Source organism: Tetrao urogallus, assembly GCF_951394365.1.
Source record: "Tetrao urogallus genome assembly, chromosome: 5".
NCBI classification, from domain to species: Eukaryota; Metazoa; Chordata; class Aves; order Galliformes; family Phasianidae; genus Tetrao; species Tetrao urogallus.
The window spans coordinates 32,830,722-32,849,782 of NC_136818.1; the positions used below are offsets into that span (position 1 = coordinate 32,830,722).

The 19,061-nt window shown below is 38.0% G+C and overlaps 1 protein-coding gene across 1 annotated transcript in view; it reads left to right on the forward strand.

Moving 5' to 3' along the window:
• Positions 1 to 19,061, forward strand: part of RET (ret proto-oncogene) — a gene marked incomplete at both ends in the record, with an annotated part of 78,136 nt that overhangs the window by 39,606 nt on the left and 19,469 nt on the right. The window contains 9 exons of the mRNA XM_079535439.1: positions 2,161 to 2,412; positions 3,930 to 4,223; positions 4,695 to 4,936; positions 6,873 to 7,074; positions 7,510 to 7,709; positions 12,994 to 13,252; positions 13,974 to 14,099; positions 14,498 to 14,608; positions 18,017 to 18,136. Of these exons, the coding sequence (XP_079391565.1) occupies positions 2,161 to 2,412; positions 3,930 to 4,223; positions 4,695 to 4,936; positions 6,873 to 7,074; positions 7,510 to 7,709; positions 12,994 to 13,252; positions 13,974 to 14,099; positions 14,498 to 14,608; positions 18,017 to 18,136 (1,806 nt within the window). The remainder of the gene's footprint in view (positions 1 to 2,160; positions 2,413 to 3,929; positions 4,224 to 4,694; positions 4,937 to 6,872; positions 7,075 to 7,509; positions 7,710 to 12,993; positions 13,253 to 13,973; positions 14,100 to 14,497; positions 14,609 to 18,016; positions 18,137 to 19,061) is intronic.

A 19,061-nucleotide genomic window follows, 5' to 3' on the forward strand; every position in this document is an offset into this window, starting at 1 on the left:
ACAATTCTAGAATCGCAATCTTATAGAAAATACCTGAAGGAAATCTATTCATTTGCATTGGGGCTGGGTCTTCCCTTTGGATATCACCTTATACCTTTCATTAATGGACCTGTTTGTTAGGAATCCTGGTGGTGTGGTGTGGATTCCCCATCCTTTCCTGCAGTTCCAAAAAGAGGCAGGCAGCAGGGCTGCAAAAAGATTTGAGATGCATTAAGAGCGCTCAGGAGTCTAATGCTAAAAGGTGGTAATGGGGCCAGAGTCAGAAGTAGTTGTTTTCTTCTCAATAAGGGGCTTTAGGAGCCACTGCTTAAATTGCTTTTCTAGAACTCTGAGAAAGGATTTCGTTGGCTTGCTTTTGAATTAATTACTCTGGAGCAAATTCACCTATTGCATTGTTTTACTACTTTATTCATGTACTGCAAAGCATCTGTAGAACAAGTAATGGGGTCCTGTAAATCACATGGATGTAATTGCATCCAGGGATACTAATGATGTCATGAAGCACTGCAAGGTACAGTAGTTTCTGTGGTGTTTCCAAAGGAATTAAGAGGTCTCTAATTTACAGTTTGTTTGTCATCCTCTCCATTCAGCAAAATAGTGTAGGAGTCTAATAATAATGTAAAATGAACGACACATCCTGTGGTATTTTGAAGATGTTTTGGCTTTATATCCACATTGTTATTGCTGTGCTACCATCAGTTTCATTTCTACTTGACTTGCTTTTAGCTAAAATAGTCCCGTGTTTGTATCATATGGAAATTATTTGTTCAGCAGATGTATGAGTCTTTTATATGTCTTACTCCTTATCAAATCAGATTATACAATAAAAAAAACTCTGCAAAATGCTCTGCAAGTGTTCTGTTGCATAGGAGCAACCACAGGCTGTCAGTGCAGATGGAGGACAGTGTGGAGGACAGTGTGACAGTACTTTGGTGCATGCCAGTATCACTGTTCACATACATTACAGGTGGGATGTCTTTGCAATTCATTCTAACATCAGTTTGCCTGCACACCCAAACAAGATGTTAGTCTCTTTCAGCCAGCTGCAGCGGATACAGATGTTGGCCTGACTCTCATGATTCTAAAAATCCCACCCAAACCTTACTTATCTTCAAATGAAAAGCACTTTTGTAAATTTGGAGGCCTCGTTCTGTTTAATGGCCATTTTGCAATCCAGAGCTCTGTCAGGCTACTCAGTATTCCTGACAACTCAATTGATCTTTTTACACCGTGATTTTCATGCTTATTTTTTAATGGCTGTTATCTCCATGTGTATCAGCCTTTCTACTGTGATCAACTTCGCAAGGAGTTGGAAGGGAGGCATAGGAAAAGGGCAGAAAGGTCACTGCAAAGTATTGTGTGAAATGAGATAGTCTGCAAAAAAACAGACGTCAGGATTCAGCTGAGACCTACTGAATGCAAATGCCTATAATGAGATAGAGGAAAAAAACTGGAGAAGAACCAGTCATTTCTATTCACTGTTTTAAAAATAGCTGTCTATTTCCTTCACCTCTTCAAATAAGTCAGTTCTGAGCTTTTCACTCTGGTATTTACAGCATTTCTATTACTTTCATATAAGTTTTCTTTAAACAACTCCCATTTTCTGTTCAGAAAGTATTATGTTGTCTTGCTCAGAAAGTTCTATGTAAGGAAGGTTTTATGATTCAAGGTTAAGTTTGAGAAAACTGATAAATTTGTCTGTTTTCTGTCAGCAAAAAACATTTTCATTTCTAAACTGTGTGATTTCATCAAAAACTTTTCCCCTATCTGAATGTTATCTGTGAAATAAAGGAAGAAGACCTGAGAGCTTCAGGTGTGGACTTCAGTAAAACCTGGCAAGCAGAGGTTTGTTAAGTGTTCAGCTTGAACTGGGCCATGCTTATAGCAGAGCAGTTTTACTTTCAAAAAATAGATGATTGTGCAACTTCAGCATAAACTATGGGCCAGGTCTTTGGTGGCTATGTCCCTGGCTTGAGAGCAGCAAAACTATACTGATTTATGCCAGATGAGGATCTGCATTTTTCTCATCACTTTTATTGCTTCCTTAATCCTTACAAAATGAAGCCTTCAGTTCTTTGGAAGTGCGTCTCTTAAGAAAATGTCAATGCAAAAATTTTTTTAACTGGGATGAACTCTCCTGCTGTGTGCCTTCTTTTGCAGCTTCCTTTGGTCTGTACTTTCCCAGAAAGGAGTACTCAGAGAATGTCTACATTGACCAGCCAGCAGGTACGCCGCTCCTGCGCATCCACGCCTTGAGGGATTCCCATGGGGAATCAGCCCACTTTCATCTGTGCCAGAATCTCATCATTTCTCGAGCAAGATCCCATGAAAATCACTGGTTTCAAATCAGAGAAAAAATGGGACTTCTCTACCTCAGCAAGAGCCTAGATAGAGAAGACTTTAACATGCTGTGTAAGTACAGGAAGCTTTTCTAGTGGAAATTTCTGTTCTTAGAGTATCTTCAGATCATGAGATTTGTCCATCTGCATAAGCACTGAATTTGGGAAAAAAAAACAAACACCCAACACCTACTATTTTAAAATGAAGAACCAGACCCAACAAAACCTGCAGCAGATACAAGGAGATGCATGCTGAAGCAAATGTTAATCTGAGACAGATTCAATTGCTCTCACTATGATATTGAGATTTGCAGTTTATTCATCTACTGATGCAAACTGAGCCAATTGCGCAGTGTCAATGTTGGGTGCTTTGTGACTACACAGATGCAGTTAGATTACTTCAAACTCTCACATAAACAGGCCTCAAACTCTGGCAATGTGGATTCATACGGATTTGCAAGTAACACCAGTGGTTCTTGGAAGAAGCGGTTGTGTACCTCTCTCAAAGAGATTTGGCTTTTTAAGGAAGCTTACTTTTCAGCTACTGAAATGAGTTATCTCCATCAATAAAGCGGTCTTGGTGATTTTGATCCATGAGGAAATTATCATTTGATGATGGAGAAGGAAATGGATGAGATGCTAATGGCATACTGCTGTGATCAGTTGCAAAAATGCTGCTGTTGGTGAGCCTGTAGTAAGTGATGAGTTGGAGGGCCATATATCAGCACTACAGCACTACTCTTTGACTGAGGTGCCTTGATGTTTAAATGTTCAATTTCAGGCACTTACTGCTTCATGTGTTTACTGCTTAGTATCTCATCCTTATTCTCTGCATTTTTGATGCTCATAAATATCAGATTCCCATTTGTAACTGGGCAAGGGAAGAGCAGCTATCCACGACTTGAAAGTCTTGGGGCTTCTTGTTTTTTTCATATCGCAGTGACCTATAGAGCCTTTCCAAGTGAATTAGATCTGTCACAGAGATGCTATCATTTTGTCTGTAGTCAAATGCTGCTAATCAAAATAATTGAGTCTTGAGGGTGTATTAGCAGATGCCACAAGTTGATTTAAATGTCTCTGTTATCTTTTGGCCAGCTCTTTATATTTCAGAATTATGAAGCAGATTGTGCTCCAGACAATTTAGCCCACACCTTCAACTGGTAAACTGTCACAATGCTGTGATTTTAATGACAAAAGTTTTGGGTCTATTTGTTACTACTTTGTTCTCTTTCTCCCCACTGCAACTCTACTATGCTCTAGTCCCTTAAAACTACAACAACAAAAAACAGTCAAAAAGCTGATTGCTAGCAGTGACTTGTATATGCTAGTGTCTTACATGCAAAACATTGGTATCATTTAGTGAGGTTCTGTAACTTAAAACTTGTGGTATGACACCTATGAGTTTTTAGCTTTCTGGGATTTCTAGGTTTAAGATTTAAGGTCTTCCAACCAGCAAATGATATATTCAAGAATTGTTGTTATCTAACAGAACTATGCAGGTGTTTGTGAAATAAAGAACTAGAGTACAAAAGTGTATGAGAAATAGGTTGTTTTCCATAAAACATTTTGTCTGGTGTGTTCTTTCTGAAGCTGTAGGAAACTGGATGCCATTGTCAAAGGTGATGCTGTATGTCTTCCTCTCGTCCCACCCTTTCCAAGAGAAGGAATGTGACTCTGCTACTCGTACCACAGTTGTCCTCTCTTTGATCAATGCTACTGCACCGGCTTGCAGTTCAATGACAGCAAGGCAGCTTTGCTTCACAGAAATGGATCTCTCATTTCACATCAAGGAGAATAAACCTCCTGGTACATTTCATCAGCTCCAGCTACCCTCAGTTCATCATCTGTGTCAGAATCTCAGCATTACCTACAAACTGTTGGCAGGTAAAACTGGAACTGATTCACTTGGGACCCAGAAATAGGTGCAAACAACTGCACTGTTAAGATCTCTCCTGTAATAGATCCTCTAGATTGATTGTCTGAAGGAAATTCCCTTTCAAATGTGATCTGAACCTGAATATTTTGCCTTTGAATTATACAGAAAGGACGGGAAGGAGGACTGTCTCCTTCCTAAGGGAAAGATGGGTTTTAGAAGTTTGTACCTGGGAAGAGAAGATTGTGGATATTCTGAGCTTTAAATTGTGCTTCATCTAGACAGCAGGAACTTCCACGTTTTCTGCCTACCCTAATACAGCTCCACAACTTGTTTTTCTATTTCACTTCCTGGTCTGCCTTTTGTTAGGCGGTCCTGATGTGTAAATGGAGTTATTGCAAAAGAATATTAAAGAAGAAAAGTATCAGAATTCTGTAATGGGGAGTGATTGTCCCTATTTACAATGTGGCCATGTTTTCCAGCTGAAGGCCTGCCTTTTCGGTACAATGAGAACAGCACCGGTGTGAGTGTAACACAGCGCCTAGATCGAGAGGAGAGAGAGAGATACGAGCTGATCGCCAAATGCACCGTGAGAGAAGGCTTCAGGGAAATGGAGGTTGAGGTGCCCTTCCTCATCAATGTGTTAGATGAAGATGACTCTCCTCCCTTCCTTCCCAACGGCACTGACACTGCAGATGCTGTCGTGGAATTCAACAGAAAAGAGGTAATGTTCTCCTTTATTTGGTCCCTGAAATCAGCAGCGCAGTGATTGTAGGGAGGGTCACTAACATCAAGGATGTTGGTTTAATGCCCTCCTCCTATTTATTCTTAACTGTGCCAAGGTGATCGTTCATGAGGTCTGAACCCCTGAATGTCTTCCTGAGTGCCTCCTGCACATGTATACCCATTGCTTCAGTAGAGAAGTGTACAAGTGGGCTCTTTGGCTCTTCCTACCTAATTGGGCAGTGGTATATATAAGAAACTTCTTTATGGGCCTAAATGATGCATATTTCATGAGAGGATTTTTAATCCATAACAGCAGCCTTGTTTCGCAGTCAGATTTCCATTCAGAGTATGTTTTGCTCATAGTTAAGTTTGAAAGAGAAAAGATTGATTTTAGGAGTTTGCTGCCACCTCCAGACTAGAACAAGCACTTACAAGATGCCCATGAACGTATGATGTTTGTCTGGTCATAAAGCAACTCCTGTTTGCTTTTGAGAACTTTAAGATTTGTGAGTATCACTTCTCTTTGGATGAGAAAAAGGGAAATTATCATTAAACTGTTTTAGAAAGTAGTATAGTATCTCTGAAATTATATGTCCAAAAAGTGTTCAGAATATACTTTTCACTGTCAATTTGCAGTGGAAAAAAAAACATTATATTCAGAAACTTTCAATGTTTTCTATTAACTAAATAAGCCTTGAGCAACAGAATTGCTAATAACAGTATTAAAAGCTATGTGGATTTGATGTCCAGGTAGAAAATACAATCTAGTAGATTAAACAGAAGACAGACAACTAATGCCATTTCTGTCATTTCAGGTACTAAGTTTGATGAGTGTGACTTTATTTCCTTGTCTTTTAATTGCATGTATTACTTGTCTGCTCTGTAAGTAGTACTGTAGAATGACATTGATTAAATATTAAATTAAATATGATATACTATTCTTGAAATTTATTTATAAACATAGATGTATATGTGCACTCACTTCCTACCTCAAATGTTTGGCATATAATAATAATATAATAATTATAAAAATAATAAATTATAAAAAAATTGTATTTTAGATGCAGACTAAAATAATTATATGGCAATGTATTTTTCACCATTACCTTGGTGTCTGCTGTCTTTCTTTTGAGCCATCTAACACTTTTTCACCTCTACATAAGCAGTTAAGGGTTCTCTGGGACTGATGTCTGTAGCACATGTTCTCATCAATTTTATTGCAACATGCTTATAAGACTAGGAGCGGTGAAGTACTGGAGTTGATGCACAAGCCAGAGCCCTTGCATTACCTGATACTCTCTCCCTCCCTAGCTGTAATGATCAAAGCAAAATCTAGTTGAAAAGAAGATTGCCAATCTGTCACTTACAGTTATTTGTTTGTTGACTGTTGGTTGGTTGTGTTTGTGTTTTTTTTTTTTGTTTGTTTGTTTGTTTTTACCAGGAAGGTTGCCATTCTCTGCATCCTAAAATATTTGTTTGGAAAGGTGCTTCATTAGTTAATTTAAAAAAAAAAAAAAAAAAGAGTAAATGGATTGAGTACTCCTAGTTGCACAAGCTGGAAACAGTGCATCTTGAAGCTTGAATTAGTGCTCCTCACTAATTCACCCAAAAGCCTATCTTTGAACTGGATTAAGTGGAGATTGCTGTATCCAAAAAACTAACACTGAGACCAGATATGGTGTCCCTCCTTGAGCTCTGGAAGTAGCTATGAATACTAACCTGCTGTAATAAAATGTTTCTATGTATTTCCTGGAAGAAGAACAACATAAAAGTTAGCAATAGTGGTATCCTGAAGCTTAAAATGGATTTGAATGTAAGAATGAACCTGAGTGAAAGCTGTAAGGTTTTATATGACCAATTTTAATCTCCTAAATGTATGTCAAAGGAAGAAAACTTCAAGATCATTCAGCATGTCATTTCTGATTTCCTTCCAGGGAACTGTCCTTGCAACGCTAACTGTGTATGATGCAGACACCACACCCATTTATCCCCTTGAAAGCAGCAGAAAGAAATACACAGGAACAATAATTACTGATGATCCATGGATAAATGAAACATTTCGGGTGGAGCACATTTTTGAAGAAATCCACTTTAGCCCAAATGGCAGCCAAGTGAGGGGAACTCAACATGAATACAGTAAGTTCTCTTTCTTTGAATAAAAAAGTTACTTGACAACTGCTATTTTAACTCTTCCAAGCATTTTGTAAATATTAAGCCAAAGAAAGCTGAGGGATTTTAAGTTAAGCAAAACAGCGAGCTTTAAACCTGTGCTGAAAAAAAATGATGCATCTCTGTGATAGAGAAAATATAGGACAAAGTTCATAGTACAGAGAAGCAAGAGGTTGTGATCATAGGCTTTTCAGCAGGGTCTGAAGGGAAGATCACCTCATCATACCTCTTCAAACCTCTTGAGTAGCACAGAGCATAAATCCATAGTAGCATATTTCTACCTGCTTTTGTTTCCTATTAGCAATAGCTTTGATGTTTTTAATTTGGGGAAGGAAGTACAATATCAAAAAACACATTCTGAGATAATGTGGGTCTGTAACAGACTGATCTTTTCTCTTGCAGAACTGGTACTGAATAAAAGTATTTCAGTCACAGAGCATCGTTCCTTCCAGTTGGATGTTTTGGTGAACGACACAGAATTTAATGGCCCAGAAAGATCAGTGATGCTTCATTTCAATGTCTCCATACTTCCTGTCAGCATTCAGTTTCCAAACACAACTTATCGCTTCACTGTAAATCGAAATGCTCAACGTTTTGCACAAGTAAGATCTGAGTTAATTACACCTCCACTCTGTTAGAAACCGAGCCAGTATATAGAGCACGGGAGTGAAATGTAGGTAATCTAAATTCTGTTTCTTGATTCTGACTCTAATTCATATGCACATGAAGTTTAGCTATGTTTCAAGGTACAGTCTGAAATTGCATATGAGATATGAAATACGAGTATTTCAAAACTGCTTCTCGTTTCTTCCTCATTGATTTGGCTATGCTGGCATAATTGTAGCTATTTCACTCCTAATTGTTTATTTTTAGCAATTACATGCTCATTTCTATCTCCCTCTGTGGAACGCTTGAGCTTATTTCTACTTTTTTTTTTCTTTTTTTCCTTACATAAAGCTTTCAGGAATTCTTCCCGAGTTGGCACATAAACGTGTTCTCCCAATGGCATGTGGTTAAAGCATTGACTGTAGCTATTTTAAGTAGAATCAATGAAAAACGTGACATCAGTATGGCTGTTGCTGGATATTGACATGGTGGATATTGAGTAGACTGGACCATAGCTCTTGCATGGCATAATAGCAGAATAGAAACTATCTGTGGAAACATTAATAAGCAGAAATAGAAGTGTGTATTATATTCAGAGGAACTTGCAACCATTACTGGCTTATGCAGAAATAACTGGAAAAATATCAACAGCAAAAAAATGTTTGCCTTACCTATTGGAGCCCCAGCTCTACATTTTCCAGTATGTTAATATCTTTTCTCTCGATAATGGGTAGTTCGTAATTAATGTGTTTCCTAATTTAACCCTCAATTTAGTTTAATCACCACCATTGCTATTAATATTGCCTTCCAGAAACACCTTCTAACAGGTTGACATTAATCATGAGAAAATTGCAATGTAATTGCTGTGGAACATGTACATTAATAAGGAAGCAGTTTAATACAGTAGTGTTATGAAAGTAATTATTAAAAACATCAATGAGGGGCCATTTTGGGGGAGCTGCTGAAAAGCACCTCTCATAACTAAATAAAGCTGTAATGCTACTAGTGTGTTTGCACAGAGAGAAGGACTGAAACTAAAATATGATCATCCCAAGTGCAGAGAAAACCAGTTCATTAGGAGTCTTCTAAGGAAGAATTCAGTTTTATTCATCTTCAAGACTCTGGTTGTGAAAAGAAAGGAAAGCTGAGTATAATTCATGTTTATATATTTAATCTGATGGAATGCATTATGATCTGATAGCTTTTGAGAGACCAGTGAAAATGTTGTTGCTTGGTCACGGGGCATTTTACCCCTAGACTGCACAGCACAGCCTAAAAGAAAAGATTCCAAGTGCGTTCACATAGCAGGCTTCTTAGGAAAATGACTGCTATAGGGTATTTAGTGATTCCTTCCTTACTGCAACTTTAAACTCCGTGGTCTGTTAGCAGCTTGAGAGCATATTCTGTGCTTTTTGAACTGTCACAATACTTCTACTGTTAAATTTGGGGTATTTTTGGTAGCACTTGATTGTGAATGATTTATTCTCGGTAGTGTCCAAAAATATTGCCTAGAGACGGCATGAAATCAGTGGTTTTCATCCTAGAAGAAATAACTATGAAGATGCTTAAGGTAGTCATAGTCTAACCCTTAGCATCTAAAAATGCTAGGAGGTATTTCCATCTATGTTTCAATATGACTGTAACTGTAAAAAGTGGGGAAACCTATTAGGTTAGCATCAATCTATAAAAATTAATTGATTTTTTGTTTTCGTGTGCAGTCAGACATTATGTACATGTAGAGGTTTACAATATTATTAAGAATTACTGAATTCATTCTCTATCGTCCAAACTAAATTTGGTTAAACCATCTGTATCTGCGCATGCTCTGAATTGTCTGATGTGTGCATTTAAAGTCTGATAGTATATAGTTCGTTAGTTCCAGAATGGCATAACTAAAACAAGTGAGCATTGGAAAGCTATAATTTTTTGTGTTTTCTTGATATAGTCATACATTTGAAAAAGAACGTTAGGGTTTCTGGGAGCAATAGCACATTTCAGTAATGGTGCAGTTTCACTGGGTGGCAGTAGTAGCAGGGAAAAATCATTCGTCGCATGAACTCCAAGTCTGTGGGAAGAGATCTCTTTTCGTGTTGCCTAAATGTAAATTCATAAAGAGGTTTTGTTCTGATTCTAGACCATCAAAATTCAAAACACATCTGGAGATGATTTATCTGATCAGCTAAACTATCTTCTACGTATTTCTGAGACCATATTTGAACTTCCAGTGTGGTCAGGTTTGGAGCACGAGTCAACATAAGCAGTTTAGTCCCCAGCACTTCACATTATTCAAGTTGTCTGCATAATTAGCCGCGATGTGCCAGAGCAATGAGGAAAAGTACTGAGCCAAATCAATATGAAGGCTGAACTGTCTCCTGCCCTAAGGAAAACACAAGAGCGTGAAGAAATGATTAACTGCTGGGCTGATGCCATTTGTCTATCTGAGCAGCTAAATGAATTGAATAACAGAAGCATGGCCTGATGGTACTGGCTTGCCCACTGGCATTTAACTTATCAAAGAACTTAAAGCCCTATTGACATTTACTGAGATAAATGATGAATAATATAGGGTGAGATTTTTAAAGAGCTTATATGTCGAAATGTCTCTGGAATTCAGTGAAGAGGAACATTATCATTACCCAGACTTTATTAAATTCTGAAGCTCAAAAGATGGATTTTTCTGTTCCTATTTCTGCTAATGATATTTCTGCTATTTTTGCTATAATTTTGCTATATTTCTGCTATAATTAACTATTGGGTGTCTTACAAAATGCGTCTTTGTAGATACCTCCACTGTATTTTAATGGTAGCCCTGATTATCAGGCTATTTTCTACCCTCCTCATAAAAAAGATGAGTTGTCTGTGTCTACTTTCTTTCTATGGGACGAAGCCCTGCTGCATTTGAGATCCAGAACCTGCAAGGCAGAGCAAGGTTATAAGCTTGAGCTTTCCCTAATGGAACAAGATGGCAAGAAGGCTAAGCCCATATTTGGCATAGAAAATTGTTGACTAGGGTATTTTTTGCTTCTCCTGAAGTGATAGAAAGAAAGCAATACTGGTCTGTGCTCTACAGTAAGGACATTCTGCTCTTTGGTACCCCCATCTTTATGTGGTCTCTGATCAAAAGAGGGTGCCTGTACAAAGAAATGGTGACAGATAGCAAGAAAAGACAGTTTTAATGTGGTCAATATAAGGATTAATACCATGGTACATCACTACTGCATCACAAAAGCATCACAGCAGCAGTGGAAATACACATTGCCAATTGCAGTGCAACATCAAAACTAAGATGATGTGGTCCTGGATGGGTCCTGTCTAGACGCTGTGTCTAGACAAATTTTATGAACAGCTTCAGTCTTGTCTTTTTCTTTCTGCCAGTCCCAGCATGATGTAGGGAGGAGACAGCATGGAAGCGAACTACCAGAAACAGCCCAGCTTGTGATTCCTTTAATAGTCTTTGTGTGCTACCGTCACTGCCACTAAAGAGAAAAAACAAAACCCAACACATGGTGCCAAGTGACCAGTCAGTAGTATGAATGGGAACATGACATTAAATAGGATTGTTCTATGACAGTTATCCTTCTAGGATTACAAGAGCATCCTCTCTGACTTTAAATAGTCCAGTTTCATAGGAAAATGTATTAGTAAAAAAAAAAAGAAATAGTTTTTTACATTTTTTAGTAGCAATACTAAAGCCAAGATGTAGACATAAGCTTTTTTACCAGCTGTAGTGGTACTTGAAAACATATCTTAACCAAAGCCTTTGAAAAGAATTCATCACAAAGTCCTCTTAAATAATACCCCATCCTTCGCATTGTGGTTTTTCCTGCAAGGAAAGCTGATTTGTCCGGATCTGATTCGAATCCCACTGTAGTAGATGGAAAAACCAAAGTGAGCTGGACCGGAGACAGGGTTTTACATTCCATTGCTTCTTAGATGAATTGTTTGGGACTGAAGACTGCTTTAGCATACATATTCTGGCAGGCAGAAAATCAAATATGGCAAATCCACATATTTTCATTTTTAGATGAATATGTTTAAAAAAATTCAAAGGGGAAACAGTGAGGTTCTTCTTCCTTTTAAGGCTTTCATAAAACTCTGCTGGCCAGAAACTTTTGACTGTAGTATTACAAAACCTGCACATTAGCATTTTCTATTTCTGTCTTATTTGAGAAGACTCTCAGCTTTGTTCACACTGAAGCGTTTCCTTTCTCAAGGAAATAGGAGCTTTTCTCACAGATCAGCCTGGGGCAGAACAGGGGCTGAACCCAGACTTTCCCAAATCACAGGGTTATGTTATCACTGAACACTGCCTACCACCAGCAGCAGGCACCAAATGTCATTACGTCTCTTGGCCAAGGCTTTTGTTTTGCTACACAAAAGACAATGGGTAATCCTTTACCCCTCTTTCTTACTGAGAATGAATCACTTTTGAAGGACTTGAATAAATTGCATTTGAAGGATTAGCTCAGTAGATGAGGTGTTCAGTGCTGTTTCACACAGTATTCTCTTGGAGACTCTTGCTGCTCATGGCTTGGACGGGTGTACTTCTTGGCCTGAATCAGGAATAGATGGCCAATAGGACTAGGGAAGTGATTTTACTTTTCTCTACAGCACTGATGAGACTGCACCTCAAGTGCTGCGTCCAGTTTTGGGCCCCTCACTACAAGCTGCTGCTCAAGCAAGTGCAGGGATGAGCAATGAAGCTGGTGAAGAGTTCTAGGAGACGAGACTTAACAGGGAGTGACTGAGGGAACTGGGGCTGTTTAGTCTGGAGGAGGCTGAGGAGAGATGTCAAGTCTCTTTAGAACTGCCTGAAAGACTGCTGAGAAGAAGTTGTCAGTCTCTTTTGTCAGGTGTTAAACTACTGGATGCAATGAAACCTAGGTTCAACTAGAGAAAGTTTAGATTGGCCATCAAAAAGAAGGGAGGGTGGTTAAACAGGCTGCCCAGGGAAGTGGTAGAGTCCCCATCTCTGGAGGTATTTAAGAGATGTGTGGAGGCAGCACTAAGGAAGATGTTTTACTGAGAGGATTCAGTATGTCAAGTTTACTGTTGGACTTGATGAACTTGGTAGTCTTTTCCCCAAAATAGATGATTCTGTGATTCAGGTACTGCATTGATTTTAAAATATCAAAATGTATAAAAACAAATTAAATGTTGAACTGTACACGGTGAAGTATTCTTCATTTTCTTTTAGGGATTTTTGTAAAGCACAGAATATTTTTGATGTTTGGATTTGTTTCTGTTGTCTACGACTACTTTGTTGCTGTTTGAGCCTAGATAGGAAAAATCTGCATCGAAAACTGTATGAAATTCCGTGGTGTGAACATCACCTACAAGTTGCTGTCCCCCAATGTAAGCTGCTATGCTGTTGGCATACTTCAAGGCCGAGAAGACAAATATGGAAGCATTTATGTGAATGATTCCTCTGTGCTACTTAGACCCGAATGCAAAGAAATACAATACACTGTTCAAGCTACAGACAAGCAGAGCAGGAAACACACCAAAACCCTCCTCACTGTTGTATTAGAAGGAACTGGTAAGTACCTGAGCCTGAGCAACAAGATAAAGATGGCAAAATTTGTTTTTATTAGGTGTTCTGATTCAGACCCAACTGCAACACATATTTGTCCAAGAACTAGTGCATGTAAAGTGGTGTATCGTATGTGATTCCTAATGCTCATCATCGTATGAAGTCACAATTCTCTGATCTAACTGGATTTATTTGTCTCTCTCCCTACTTTCCCCTACCATTTTGATTTATATATTTTTAAATTTAAGGTTAAGGGAGTTAAGGGAGAGGGAAAAAAAGGCCTGCAGAGGACTTCTTGTGAGAACCTTGTGCTGTCTTGAAATCACACATTAGAAGGCATTGCTCTTGGGCTCCTGCTTATTATTCCCCATAATAAAACATTTTCACTTAGATGAAAGTTTTTCATGAAGCTTTAAGCACTTACAGTCCCCATTTTCCTGTAACCAAGGTGCATATTTTTACTGTCTTGGGCACTGACTGTGTGCCATCAAGCAATGACCATGCTATCATGATCTTACTGTTTAATTTCATAAAAGAGTAGCACCTGGATTTTTAAGTGTTACATGAACTAATTGATCAGGTCAGTGTTCACTCTCTCCTCTCTTTCCTCATCTTTCCTTTCTTCCTATCTGCCCCGAAGAAAGGAATTTCCCTTATGGTTTGATCTAACTTGCTTGTGTATTCATTTTCCTTGTACTGATTTGACAGCAAGCCCTCTTCCCAACAGTTTTTAAAAAAGAAGAGGACTGCCCTGACTCTTGTGCTATGAGTAAGCACCTTGCTGAATGTGAAGAGTGTGGTGGCCTGGGAGCGCTAACAGGAAGATGCCAGTGGAGACAGGGGAGTGGAAAAGGTTTGTATCTCTTGTATGAAGTCAAGTTCTTCTTTAGCTGTAACTGTGCTTTTGACTTCCATGGATATAAACTGATTTATTCTAGATGGACAGCATGGCATAGTGAGCTACCCAGAAGCTGTGGTTAAAATAAACAAGCAAACGAAAATCCCCCATAAAACATAATACCCAAATGGAACATTCATTCTTTGTAGGAAGGAAAACGATGTTCGTTTGGAATGGTCCTTGCTCTTCTTTCTGGTGGATTGAACATGATACTTGTAACACAAGGTGCTAGACTACAGATTGGACTTGTATCAGTTTAACTGGAATGGACAATTTAAAGCTCTGCAACCATCAGTTGAATTTGGAAGATGTGTTTGTAGTGTTTATGCAGTTGTCTGTTTTTCTGTTAATAGGAATCACCACAAACTATTCCACATGCACCCCAAGTATCAAGACTTGTCCAGATGGCACCTGTGATATCGTGGAGAGCAAAGATCCAGCTATTTGCCCCCAGGACTGCACAAGTATGGAAATGCTTTAGGCTTGGCTTTTCTGTGTCACAATTTACTATTCATTAAGTTCTGCTTTCTTAACATAGGATACTTTTACATGCTGCGCATATTTATTTCTGCATTATTATATCTGTATATGAATCATACAACCATGTCAAGTTTATGGGGACTCATTTTGTTATTTTGAAGCCAGTCAGCTAACACCTTTTGGCTGTCAGAGCAAGGTTGGGTTTCTTTCTCATCGCTCTGCTCCGCCTCTTAATTTGCAAGTAGTGTTTTTTTCAGTGGAGGTATTTACTTGAATAAATACTAATATTATGCAAGTTAACGCCATGTTTCCAAACTTTGGCACGCAGAAATAAAAATCCTGCCTATTTGCACTACCATTTAAATAAGTAGAAATAAATTCCAGTTTAAAACCAGATGTGCTCTGAAAGGGTCACTTTCAGAAATGCATTTGGCCTTATTTGACTAGAAACCATCAAAATTATTCCCTCTCTATTTGAAGGTACGTGCAGAGGTTCACATGAACAGCATTTGGGAAGGGAGAATTGAAATGTTTTTTCTTCAGTGCATCTGTCTTCATTTCACTCACTCTCATTGCTGCCCATAGATTCACATTCTCACCCTGAAGATACGAAGGCTAGCAAAACAATTGACTGTATTGCAATTTAAATCTATTACGAGACGATTGCTTTTAATTGGATCTTTTTATACAGGATCTGGTATCTAATTGATGGATAAAGACATAGCTATCTTAATGGTTCTTGGCTATGGAATTGTACGCTCTAAATTTACATTTTAAAAAGAAGTCTTTGAGGAACTGATGTTTTATCATAGTCTAGAACCTAAGTTACTCTATGAAAATCAATTAATAATCAGCTTGGTCTTTCTCACATGAAAAAAAAAAAAGGTGATTGTGTATTTTAAATTACTTTTATCACATTATTACATTAGAGTGCATAAAACCCAATCTTTAATGTGGCAGAAATGGTTGAAGTGAATGCAAGTAATTAATCATCTGAAAAGAATTACTTTTTTTTTTTTTTTACTTTTTTTTTTTTTTTTTTGTAATAACAGAAATCATTTGTCATTCTAAAAGTGGAAATATCTGTGCCAGGGTCTGTAGTGCTAAGACATACAGTATGCAACATTTATAGCATCAAATGCTTTGCTTGACAGAAGCCTGAAAGAAATACTGGCTTATTGGATAATAGAAGCAGGCAAGTAAGGGAAGCTTTCAAGATGTTGTATATGCTTCTTTAATGTCTGAATTGGAAAATTTTATATGGGATTTGGTACAATTCAGAACCTGGGATGGTGCCCAAAACCAATATACTTAAGAAATGAGAGTGTTTTGGGAGCTCAGAGGTACAGGAATGCCATTATATCAGCTTTTACTGGCAGAGAACATTTCTTTGGAAATGGTAAGTAATAAATAGAAAAGCCCCTGATGCATTAAGATCAAGGATATTCTTTAAGTACATGCAGTTGCTAAAATACTTGTTTTTATAATTCATCTGACACTATAATGGCTATGTGCTTGATTCCCAATGTTGCTTTTTCTCACACTCTAACGCTATGAATATTGCATTTGGGGCACTTAGCTGAAACAGCCAGAACTGTGCCCATCAAATAAAGGCAACCTAACTGCATTCTGAACAACACACTTCCTTGCTGTAACTGTTTCAGGGGCAGCTGCACGAAACAGCTTATCTTTGTAGGTTTCTCTGAACTTTGGCTTTTTGATACTGGAAGAAAATAACGTCTTTTGGCTTCTACCTTCCTTTGTTTTCAGCAGCAATCTGTTTCTGCCTTTGGTTGTGTCTGACAACTAGTATTCTCACTTTTTGAATTTCTGGAGTTTCTACATGGCTTGGGATAGAATTACTGTTTTTCCTTTTTCCAAATGGTCATGAAGCAGGGAAAGTTCTTTCCCACCACAGAGCAGTGGAAACAACTGATGATTTGAAACAGGAGTAAGTAAAATACTACTCAATTCAAAATAACACTGATAATTCTTGGAATTTCCCTACCAGCACTGAATTGGTGAAAAACACATTCATGGCTCACTGGAATACATGTAGGAAGCTCCATGTTTTCACTGTGGGTCGAAACGTTCATTCTTTCCCTGCTGCGTTAAAACAAAAAAAAAACGTCTTCAAATCCCTTGACCAAAACAGTTTGGATAGGACCTGCTCATCCTCTGCTTCCCCCTTTTTCCAGGTCCTCTGATTTTTCTGAGGCTAATGGAAACTTTATTTCATTATCATAATAAATGAAGTTGACTGGTGAGGGCATAAGCTGGAATTTTTGGGAACACCACAGTGCTCCGAACAACAAGTTTTGTGACTCAGCAGTGACTCAGTCATACCCCAAATTAGCACACTGTGCTGGGTATAATTTAGTAGGTGTGCCCTTCTTGGAAAGATGACCAAAATCTGTCTGTTTTGCTTGGATACAAGTTGTTGTTTTCGCATTAGATAAGGAAGGATGTTTGCTTCCCTTTCGGCAAAAATGTCTTCCTCCTTGATTTCTGTTAAACATTCAAAAAAATATAAAAGAAAGAGTCATTCATTCTGCTATCAAATTAGGTGGGCAGGAGGAAAATATTTTGGAATAATACAACTCCTGAATATATCTTATTCACCTTTAGAATCCCTTTATGGTTTAGATGGTCTTTCTGAATGACAGCGTTTTACAGACGTAACTAGGTATTGTTATCTCCATTTGATAACGGAACAAACAACATGCAGAACAGTGTGCTGACTGTCCCAAAGTCAGGTGAAATTGGCATCAGAACCAGGAACAAAACTCAAAGCTGTAGACTGCTGACTAAACTTTACCACTGGGCTGTGCAGCAACTTGGGCATGAAAAAATACCTAAGATCGTGGTAGAGAGAAACTGAAATAAATAGGCTAGAGAAAATATTTTAGGGAGAATTCGGAAATGTAAAAGACATCTCTGATACAGAACTGTGATGCTTTATGAAGAAATGAAGTCTGAACAGCCATGAAACGATCATTTGAGGTGGAAGTTTGGCACGAAATAATGGGATTATACATTGTGTTTTATGGTGTATGTGAAATTAGGAATGTATTTCAACTACACAATGCAAACATAATTATTTTATTTTTATTATACAAACATTTTAATCCAGAGTCTTCCATAATGGGAATAACAGCTAATCAGTGAGATTCGAGCAGCCCAATATCCTCTCATTTCAGGACCTGAGAAATTTCAGCATTTTTGATCTACTCCAATGCTCAGAAATCCCTGTCGTTATCACTGCCCTGTGCTGCATTGTCAGTTTACAGATGCATACTAGGATGAATCTGTGGAAAGCCTTGAGCTATTTTTAAAAATTATTTATTTTTAATTTAATGTCATGTGAGAATCTTGTTTCTGTCTTTGATTAGATGGAAATATTATTGGTGGTCATGGGAAAGGCACTGGAAATCTTGGAATTAAGTCAGGACATGGGATTTGTTACTGCTTCCCGAGACAGAACTGTTACTGTGAGAAAGATGATATCAAGGGTAAGTCGTCACCTGCTCTTGCCCATATTATTCTTTCCCTCTTTTTTTTATCTTCAATCTGTATATATGCAACAGTCTAAACTTCTGGACTTATTAATAAGCATTAGTTTATCTGGTTCTTTATAAAACCCTATTGAGCAATATTGTTATTCAGAAACTGGTAGTATAAAATCCATTCAGAAGTGGCACTTTGACTTCTGCATGGAGACCGAAAACCTCCAGAGGGGGGAGGTTACTTCAGAGCTTCACTAAAGATTCTTTTTTTATCCATAAAGAACAGGTTGGCCATCTTTTGCTCTCCAGCAGTATTTGCATTTCAGTAAGACTCACCTGGTATTTGCAAAGACACCTAGGAGAATTAGAATAATGACTTCTATTACTCTCAAGTAATTCCAGCCTCCTAATCGCTTCTGAAAATCTCAGCTTCAAAATGTCAGATAGCCAACACCCATTGTGTGAGGAGGAGGAGTGGATCACTTAAACATCATCCTTTGTTTAAATGTAAAAGCTCTTTACGGTTCCTCAGAACAGATTAATGAGGATTAAATGCTGTTATTTTAAAATTGGTTTTATTATTGCAAATTATTTTATGTTTCTTATTAGCATTTATGTAACTAAGCTAGAAAGAATATGCCTCAATAAATAAATTTTCTATAGGCATTAAAGTAAAACAGGAAGCATAAATCTTGGGGCCTTATCTTCACATTTATTCCCTTCCCAGTTGCAGAAAATGATTTGCTGTTCCCAGTAGTTTTAGAGGTACAGCTTGCAGACAACATTACTAAGTTATCTGTGCATCTGAGGTCAGAGTCTCCTGGTGAAAAGCAATGTAAGGACGGCATGCTGCATCTCTCAGTTCCTGCATGAAACAACTCCGTAGGAGCGATGTTTAGGGCACTTAGGCTTAAAGAAATCCTACCTGCAA